The 10,670-nt window shown below is 44.6% G+C and overlaps 1 protein-coding gene and 1 pseudogene across 1 annotated transcript in view; one reads left to right on the plus strand and one right to left on the minus strand.

Moving 5' to 3' along the window:
- The window catches only part of LOC139227878 (semaphorin-3D-like), a 124,058-nt gene extending 114,482 nt beyond the window's left edge, over positions 1–9,576 (minus strand). The window contains exon 1 of the mRNA XM_070858975.1: positions 9,348–9,576. Within this exon, the coding sequence (XP_070715076.1) occupies positions 9,348–9,504 (157 nt within the window). The 5' untranslated portion in view covers positions 9,505–9,576. The remainder of the gene's footprint in view (positions 1–9,347) is intronic.
- Positions 9,577–9,756: 180 nt separating this feature from the next.
- Positions 9,757–9,921, plus strand: LOC139228334 (U2 spliceosomal RNA; annotated as a pseudogene).
- Positions 9,922–10,670: the final 749 nt, after the last annotated feature.

Raw genomic sequence — 10,670 nt, forward strand, 5'->3', positions numbered from 1 at the left:
CGCCACCCAGTGTGATCTCACTTGCACACGCACGCACACAGGGGCCAAAATGCCCCCCTCCTTAAGAGCCATTAAACACCTCGAAGAGGCGGTAATGGGGCGGTAAGGCTGTTCTGGCTGCTGACCGGTGCCCCTGACAGCTTTTCCTGGCGGGAAGTTGCCAGTGGCTCGGCGGCACGTCCACCCTTAAAGGGAAGGGCGCACCACCGCGGCTGCCATTTTATTGTAATTGACGGCTGATTCTGAAGTCGGCCCGACAATCGCGGCCACGTGTTCAGCCGGGCCGCCAACGGGCAGCCTGGCACCCCTTCTTGGGTGCCGGACCACTGGCCCGGCCGAAACCCTCCGTGGTGGCCCAGTGGGCGGCACTAAAGTGGGGAGAGACGTTGTGACGCGTCAGCGAGAAGTGGCACGTCCGCGTCGCGCTGACGTGCTCAGCGCGGCACTGATGACACTGCCCGCATTCCGCCCCGCTCCTAACGCACTTCTACCCCGCATAACCTCCCTGCTCTTGTAAGAATAATCACTTAATTCAAATTATCCGTCCCATTTGGGGTGGAGTGCAATATTGCCCCACAGTCTTAAGCAATAGCAGGAGTAAAAATGCAAAGCAATTTTCTCTTCCCTAACCTTCCAGTGGGGTTCCACAGGGCTCAGTACTGGGTCCCTTGCTTTTTATGGCATATATCAATGATTTAGATTTCAATATAGGATCGGTCCAAGTCAGCATGGATTTGTGAAAGGGAAATCTTCTGGAATTTTTTGAGGATGTAACTAGTAGAGTGGACAAGGGAGAACCAGTGGATGTGGTGTATTTGGACTTTCAAAAGGCCTTTGACAAGATCCCACATAAGAGATTGGTGTGCAAAATCAAAACACATGGTATTGGGGGCAATGTACTGGTGTTAATAGAGAATTGGTTAGTAGACAGGAAGCAGAGAGTCGGGATAAACGGGTTCTTTTCGGAATGAGTGGCAGTGACTAGTGGGGTGCCGCAGGGCTCAGTGCTGGGACCCCAGCTCTTTACATTATACATTAATGATTTGGATGAAGGAATTGAGTGTAATATTCCAAGTTTGCAGATGACACTAAACTGGGTGGCAGTGTGAGTTGTGAGGAGGATGCTAAGATGCTGCAGGGTGATTTGGACAGGTTAACTGAGTGGGCAAATGCATGGCAGATGCAGTATAATGTGGATAAATGTGAGGTTATCCACTTTGGTGGCAAAAACACGAAGGCAGAATATTATCTGAATGGTGGCAGACTAGGAAAAGGGGAGGTGCAACGAGACCTGGGTGTCATGGTTCATCAGTCATTGAAAGTTGGCATGCAGGTACAGCAGGCAGTGAAGAAGGCAAATGGCATGTTGGCCTTCATAGCTAGGGGATTTGAGTATAGGAGCAGGGAGGTCTTACTGCAAATGTACAGGGCCTTGGTGAGGCCTACCTGGAATATTGTGTTCAGTTTTGATCTCCTAATCTGAGGAAGGACGTTCTTGCTATTGAGGGAGTGCAGCGAAGGTTCACCAGACTGATTCCAGGAATGGCTGGACTGACATATGAGGAGAGACTGGATCAACTGGGCCTTTATGCATTGGAGTTTAGAAGGATGAGAGGGGATCTCATAGAAACGTATAAGATTCTGATGGGACGGGACAGGTTAGATGTGGGAAGAATGTTCCTGATGTTGGGAAAGTCCAGAACCAGGGGACACAGTCTTAGGATAAGGTGTAGGCCATTTAGGACTGAGATGAGGAGAAACTTCTTCACTCAGAGAGTTGTTAACCTGTGGAATTCCCTGCCGCAGAGAGTCGTCGATGCCAGTTCATTGGATATATTCAAGAGGGAATTAGATATGGCCCTTACAGCTAAAGGGATCAATGGGTATGGGGAGAAAGCGGGAAAGGGGTACTGAGGTGAATGATCTGCCATGATCATATTGAATGGTGGTGCAGGCTCAAAAGGCCGAATGGCCTATTCCTGCACCTATTTTCTATGTTTCTATGTATGATTAAGAAGTTTGCAGATGACATTAAAATTGGCTGTGTGGTTGATAATGAAGAGGAAAGTCATGGACTGCAGGAGGATATCAATCTACTGGTCGGGTGGGCAGAGCAGTGGCAACTGGAATTTAATTCAGAGAAGTGTAAGGTAATGCACTTGGGGAGGACTAATAAAAAAAGGGTATACACATTAAACCGTAGGCCACTTAGAAGTGTAGATGAAAAAAGGGACCTTGGAGTGCTTGTCCACAGATCCCTAAAAGTAGCAGGCCAAGTGGATAAGGTGGTTCAGGAGGCATACGGAATGCTTGCCTTTATTGGCCGAGACATAGAATGCAAGAGCAGGGAGATTATGCTTAAATTGTATAATAGACTGGTTAGGCCACAGCTGGATTACTGCTTGCAGTTCTGGTCGCTGTATTATAGGAAGGACATGATTGCACGTGTAGTTACTGTAAAGGGTGCTGAGGAGATTTACAAGGATGCTGCCTGGAATGGAGAATCATAGCTATGAGGACAGATTGGATAGACTGGGTTTGTTCTCCTTGGAACAGAGGAGGCTGAGAGGGTATCTCATTGAGGTGTATTAAATTTTGAGGGGCCTGGATATAGTGGATAGCAAGGGCCTATTTCCCTTGGTGGAGGGGTCAATTACAAGGGGGCATAGTTTTAAGGTGGTTGGTGGAAGGTTCAGAGGGGATTTGAGGGGAAGCTTCTTCACACAGAGGGTTGTGGGGGTCTGGAACTCTCTGCCTGGAAGGATGGTGGAGGCAGAAATGCTCACCACATTTAAAAGGTGTTTGGATGGGCACTTCAAGTGCCGTTAGCTGCAGGGTTACGGACCTAGAGCTGGTAAGTGGGATAAGACTGGATAACCTCTTGTTGGCTGGTGCAGATACGATGCTAAGTACTTCAGGGAATCTAATACGGCCAGAGTGATCTCCTGGACGATTTTCGATCACCTGGATGGGTTGGAGAGGAATTTTCCAATTTTTTTTTCACCAATTGGCCTGGGTTTTTATCTGGTTTTTTCCTCTCCCAGGAGATCGCATGGCTCCGGTTGGGGTGGAGTGGAAAATGTTGCGATGCAAAGGGTGTCGCAGTTGTGTCGGGTGGACTGGTTGGGCCGGATGTTGTTTACCTTTGTTCATTATTCATAGGTTTATATGTAACCTTCAGGGCTGCTGACTGAGGGCCGTGTGGATCTTTGTCGGCCGGCGCAGACGCGATGGGCCGAAATGGCCTCCTTCTGCGCTGTTGATTTATGTTTCTAACCTATAAAAGTTGAGGCCAATGATCGAGCCATACTGCCATCCTGCCTTTGACCAGCTAGCTCAACAGAGTATAAAAAAAAGACTTGGATTTATTTAGCCCCTTTCACGACCTCAGCACGTCCCAAAGCGCTTTACAACCAATGAAGTACTTTTGAAGTGTAGTCACTGTTGCAATGGAGGAAACGCGAATTTGCTGGGCGATGTGCAACAATAGCCTGAGGTAACTTAATTTTTGTCCTCTCTCCCATAAGGAATCATAAAACCACATGATGCTTCTGTTATATATTCAGATGATAGATATACTCTCTGTGTAGTCACTGTATAGTTGCATAAGATGGAGATTTGTTTATCTGATGTACTATCAATAAGGTTTACACTGTGTATATACATGCCGGCACCACTAGAGGGTGCAACTGTTGGAGACCGGGGTTTCCTATCCTGGTGGCAGGGGCTGTATTAAAGGGGAGCCACCATGCGGCTGCCTCACTCTGGAGTTACGAATAAAGGACCAAGTACACTATAGTTCACTACAGTTTGAATACAACACATTGCCTCGTGGAGTCATTCATAGGTACAGTACAGACATACTGTAATCTTCAATCCAATATACTATGCCTATGGGTGCAGCCTAGTACCGTGCCACTCTTGGAACACCAGTGTGCTGCCTATCACACCAGCCTACTTTGAGCAGATCTAACAGAAAATGTTACTCCAGCTATAATCCCACGATGGCCAAGAGGGCAAACTCTCACAAATAGCAAGGTGATAATGACCAGATCATTTTTTTTTTGGTGATGTTGACTGAGGAATAAATATTTTCAGGACACTGGAGGTAACTCCCCTGCTCGTCTTCGAAATAGTGATATGGGATCTTTTACGCCCAGCTGAGAGAGCAGATGGGGTCTTGGTTTAACGTCTCGTCCGAAAGATGGCACCTTCGACAGTGCAGCACTGCACTGGTGTGTTGGCCTAGACTTTTGTGCTCAAGTCTCTGGAGTGGGATTATGAACCCACAACCTTCTGAGTCAGAAGCGAGAGTGCTACCCACTGAATCATGGCTGACACTATATGAAAAAAATTCAAACTCCAAAGCCATTGTATAAACAAAGCACAAGCCAGGGATTGGTGGCTCACTAAAAATAAATACTAATTTTGTGGCCAACATAATAACGGAGTCACTCTGCTAAATGATGTGGGAACTGCCACTTTATGGTTTTTGCTCGGTAAACCACTGGTTCCCAACACGTAGCACAAAAACCCTTCCGATGGTGAAACCATTGCTTCAATTTCTGATTTGTAATACAGAAAGCAGGCTCCAGTGGGGTGGTGGTCGGGTGCAGTGGGGGAGATGTTACTTTGCCATTAGCAATGTTTGGAAAACTTTCCCAGGGCTTGCTTTATCATTGAAGATCACATGCATACTTCGTAGGCAGTCCCTCGGAGTTGAGGATGACTTGGTTCCACACTAATACGAGTTCTCAGGCGACTGATGCTCTGCTGCATGAGGGACTCGCACGCACACAGACACCTACTGTCCCCCCCCCCGCCCCCGCTCCTTCCCACAGGTCTACATGCATACACAACTATTACATCTGACAAAACCAACAAGCAAACATGTATTTTCATCCAAAGCAAAATACTGCTGGAAATCTGAAAGCAAAACAGAAAATAGTGGATGAGAGAAACAGGTCGATGACCTTTCATCAGAACTGGAAGAGGTTAGAGATGAACGGTTTTGAATCAAGTACAGAACCAGGAAAAAGGAGGGGTGCATGGGAGATAGACCCAGGGAGGAGGAAAGATCTGTGATAGGGTGGAGATCCAAAGTAATGAAATGACAAAAGGGATTATGGTGCAAGGCATAAACACAAGATGGATCCGACGGAGGTGTAAACGGCTACACCAGAATAACAGAGGGGGAAAGCAAGTATGGAAGATCTGGCAAAGAGGAGAAGGCTCCCGTGGCCCGGGAATGTGGTGGAGCAAGGTGGATAGACCCCAGGGGTGCGGACTACCCTGTTCGCTGTGTACCGATAAGGGATTCACACCCCAAGCATCATCCCAGGCCACCTCCACCTCCAGTGTCTCCGGTGCAGCCATGCTCCACTGCCAGCATCTGGAAGCAGTGGTGACGCAGGATGGTTGCACCAGAGCCACTGGGAGTGGAGGAGGTATGGGTTGGAGCTAGGGGTGGGGATCCCACATCGGGGATGGGGTAGTCCTTTTCCCTGGGATTTTACCCACCTTCCTCTGCCACATTCCTGGGCCATGGGAGCCTTCTCTTCACCAGATTTCCCCTCCCATTTGGATATTCTGCTGTAAACATTTACACATCCTCTGAACCCATGTTTTGTTTACATGTCCCTCTACCACTCCCTTCTGGTTTGCACCACCATCCCTTTACTGATTTAATCATTCTTACCCTCTACCAGAGCACAAACCTTTCCCTTTGTTCTTTCCTCATCCCTCTGCCCCACCCCCTCCCCCCCCACCCCACACCCACACCATCCCCCACATCAACCCCCCCGCACCTCCCATCACCCCCCCCGAACACCCCCGCATCCCACATCAAACCCCCTACACCCCCATCCCCCATCACCCCCCTGCCCCACCCGCACCCCCACCCCTAACCCCCCCAGCCACCCCACCCCTCTCCTTTTCCCTGGCTTTATACTTGCTCAGAAACTGTTTATCTCTGAAACCTTCCCATTCTGAAGAAAGGTCATCGATCCGAAACATTAACTCGTTTTCTCTCTCCACAGATGCCACCTGACCTGCTGAGCGCTTTCCAGCATTTTCGGTATTTATTCACGTAGTTTCCATCAGTTCTGGATGACACAGCATATAATTGGATAAAAATCCCCTTTTGGCTGAATCAAGACTCAAGAATGTTTTCTTCTTTTCCATATGTCTCCGCTCAGAGAATTTACCAAAAAGACCCATGAGGAACAGATGTACGTGCCCCTAAGGACTGTTTTTCATGGGAGTGGAGAACAGCTGGAACACCTTCAGTAAATCTCACACGCTACGCAATTCGATTTTCAGGACCGCAATAAACTATGTCACAAGAGATATATTATAACAATCGGTAGAGATAGAGAATACAGCCATTCTCCATAAATTATTGCTCAGATGTTCTACAATTATTGGTTGGCATGTCTTGTAGAAAATTCACCAGAATCAGACTAGTGGTTGGGAATATCCCTGTGCTGCACTCCTACTGACAAGAGAGCATTAGAACTATGGAATAACAAACTGATATCTACGGCAGTGAAAGATTCCGTGCAATGAATACATGATTACTTAAACAATTCAGACTAGATTTTGAAACCATGCATGATTCATATGACCTTTTTGGTAATTGGTTATTTCCTGGATAATGTCTTTAAAAATAGCAGTGATGTTTGATGAGAAAAAGACAAAGGCAAATTATGGTCAACTCTCCCAGCTGCGAACACAAGGCAGTAATAGCATTAGAAGATCACATATGGCTTTTCTTCAATTAACATGAACTTGCTTCAACTAAAAGAAATGCCATACATGAATGAGTGGTTGGCAGCTCTTCAACAACATTATGCTCATTATTCTCATTGTGTTTGTAAATAAAATCACAAGATCAGAGGTCTTTTTTAAACCCCCAATGTATTTAGGGAATGCTGCAAGTGGGAAGATATTCTGTGGTTTTGTGAATTGGTTTCATTCTAAATCCAGCAATGATAGAAAGCTGCATTTTGCAGATATGTGTAAATATTGGAATTGCCCATATCTTGAATGCAGCAGCAAAAGTGCAGCAGTCCTCGAGCAAACAGATCATTTAAACCCAATATAGCAGAATTACAATACTACATTCGGCAACTTAATAAATAATGAAATGAATATCTTCATCCCTGTGTGTTTAAATAAAAAAATAGGCTGCACATATATCAGCCAACAGTGTAAACTCTGAAATAATTTGGCTTCTTCAGTTGTGCCTGATTCTGTCTTTCCTTGAAAGGTCACAGTGCCCCCTGACCTGTCAGTAACAACATTACATTTAAAATTCACGCGCATACCTCAAAGGTTATTCCTTTCTCCAGACCTATACCAGATGCCAAATGTCTCATATCTGGCAGATACAGTGATCGCAAAGCTCTGGACAGTGGATCGAGGGAGAAAATTCTGTTTATACCTTGCAATTAACTGCGATTTATCACAGCAACTCCAGTCTGCGAGTAAAGTTACACACAAGAAATTAAGTACCAAAGATTTTTTTTTCCTTTGGTGAGGAACGGGAAGTGTAATGTTACAAGCCAACGCACGCTATGTTTGTGAAAGGACAAAGTGCACTTGTGCCACACTCAGGTGCACGGAGAGGGCTGTGACAGCAATCGTCAACGCAAACGTTTCCTCCGCATAATTACTGCGGGGACATCTGTTGCTGAGGTGGAGGTCACTGGGCCAAACTGTGGCACTCAGTGCGAAGAATGCTCAAAAAGAGCTATTTTCCAATCATGATTTGTGGTATGAAGAACAAAAGGAATACTAATACGATCTGGGATTGGGTCTGAGAGAGAGAGAGTGCAGTTAATTTTAAAAGATGAATTGTTTTTTGAAAAATGATTCCGATCCTCATCCCGACAGGCTTACCACCTACATGTCCATTCTTTTCCCTCAGTTTAAAAGGAGGAATAAGCATTTACATTTCAAACCAGTCTCTGTAATTATTACTCCCTGATGCAGAGCCCCATAAAAATGGCATTCACATTTGAGATTGAGGACGGCTTGTGTTGCAGCAAGACAAAGCATCGAAGTTACCCAGCAGGTTATATGATATATTTCACAAATTAATTATCATGAGATCAGCATTTCTGAGAAGCGAACTCTACTCCTGATTCACTAATTAATGCGCCTTTTGATTCTACGCATTCAGATTGAAAGCAAGATGAAGTTACATTGTGTTCTTTTGTTTCCAATTAAAACTGAAGGTTAAAGTGTGAGTTGTGGTTCACAGAATGAGGTAACACATGTCAAGACACGCATGTGAACAAGGGTTTTATTCTGGGGTGAAGCTAAGAACTGAAACGTTGCTTCCATGTTTAAAAAACAAACAATGCATGCACACCTTATTACTCATTGCTGCCACCAGATTGTTGGGCTGTTTCAGAATTTTTTGTGGCCATTTTTCAAATAAAAGTAAATAAATACGATTAAAAATGAAGTTAAGTTCAGCAGCAGCTGAAGGAGAGGTATGGAAAGAGTTGAAATTTAGCATGAATGTCCCGAGTGAATACGTTGGACCTTTTTCATATTTAGGACAAGTGAATGCCAAATATGATGGTTGTCTCTCAGGCTGGGTCAGGGTGTCTTGGTCTCCTTTATGCTGCTCACCCTCACCTTGCGCTCCTTTCTTCTTTCTCTGCCCTGACGCTGAGGGTGGGCTCACTGGTTATCTCCGCTCATTTACTCCTTGTCCTCCTCCTCACATACCGGCTGGTCACACTCTGATCTGTCGTGACGATGTGGAGCCACTGACCAGTAAACCAGCATTGCCACTGCTTCTGGAACTTTTTTGTGCAAAATCGCACATCTTGGGGCTAGACGAGGCAACTTTCGAACTGGCAGTGCTCATTCCAAGAATGTCAGACTGCGCGGTGCCAAGTCACTTGCCCAAACAACGACCTAATATCCAATCGCATTTACATGTTTGTTCTCACAGTGAACTAATTAGGTGATTTTTGTTGGATTATTGAGGCTTCTAGACTGAAAACAACTCGATCAGTAAATCACCATTCAACATCACTAAATTACCGTGAAGACAATTTACACAGAAGCTTACAGAAACTTTGAGCTTTATAGAGTGCTTGATCAAACCTTAAATGGCAAATCAAAAAGATTTTAGGTGAAATTAGGTGAATCATCAGCATCTTGTATTCATTCATACACAATAATCACTTTCCAATGTTACATCTCAGATACACACTATCCTGCTGGTTTGCAGGAGTTCATCTATTTTCACAGCGAGGATTACAGGATCTTAACGTAATTTAGTGAGATGTAAAAAGATCCTGAAATACGTGATACAAAACTTTTACCTTTGTACGAGAACTTCAGGCGTGGTTTACTTTGCTTCCAGGCTTCATTCGCTGGTGCAAGGAAGAGGAAAACAACAGAGCACCACAGAGCAGTAACCCGTGCAGAAGCAAACATATTTCTGCAGTCCCTTTCTCGGATTAGAATTTTGCACTCCATGTTATAAGTCTACGGACACCAGTGCAGTCCAATCCCTCTGTATACCAGCAAGTTCCATATCAATTCAATTCATGAAAGTTCACTAGTGAAATAGTTCTCAAACTTAACAGTGGGAGTGGTGGATTCTCCTGCCAATCAGTCTCCATCAATTTGCATAAAAGCTGTGAGGAACAGGCAAGAAAGGAGTGGTTTTGGCAGAGGCTGGCCAAGCACTTTAAAATTATAGCCAGGAGTGCTAACATCTGCAGAATAACAGCCTGTGCGAACACAAGACTTTCTGTTCTTATCAGTTTAATATCCCCTTTGGGGACATGATATTGAATTGATTTTTGGACAGGGAGCTGGATCAGGGGCATGCCCCGTCCACTCCATGCACCGACCTGGTATTGCAATATTTCCAGGAACGGTGCAACTTCGCCTCTCGGCCTTTTGGCTTAAGATCAAACACATTGGCGCAAAGTGATCTTTGGCGTCAGAGTTGATCTGGAAAGAAATTGGATTTAAAAAAAAAAAGACTTTAAGATGCGTTCAATCAATAAACAGCGATGACGCAAACCAGCTATCGTGGGTCTTTTTTTAATTAAAAAAAAAGGTAGACTGGAGGTTCATTTTCAATTAAAACAAATCTTTTAATCAACAATCTATTTTTTTTTAAATTAGGTAAAAGTTATATGGCGCTGATAAAGATATGATTCACACCACAGAATGGATGCAAGATCATGTTATTTCCCCACCTCTCCTGGGTCAAAAGCTACAAGTTGAAGTAGAACCACTTTATTACAGGGAAGTGGAATCATCAAAAATCAAGTCGACTTAGGCCACTATTGCAGAGTTCTGAGCTAAGAGAGTGATACCCAGGAGCAGCTTTCTTCCCACCTTCTCAGAAGAGCTTTGAGAGACACAAATATGCAAAGAGACGAAAAAAAAACATTCAACGGCATTAAAAAAAGTGAACATTATTCTGAAAATAACAAACTATAATAATAGATTCGAATTGAAACATTGATAGTAATTTTTGGTGCAGGTAAAGATCATTAGACCCTAAGTCGGTTTCTTTTCTGTACATCAACCTCGTCTCATCATTTCCCTCAATCCCTTCTCACCAAAAACATTCAAAAGTATTTTAAAATCCAAGTAATAGCAAATGCATTTTCCCACTATATCAG

This window comes from Pristiophorus japonicus, chromosome 17 (genome assembly GCF_044704955.1).
Source record: "Pristiophorus japonicus isolate sPriJap1 chromosome 17, sPriJap1.hap1, whole genome shotgun sequence".
In the NCBI taxonomy this organism is placed as follows: domain Eukaryota; kingdom Metazoa; phylum Chordata; class Chondrichthyes; family Pristiophoridae; genus Pristiophorus; species Pristiophorus japonicus.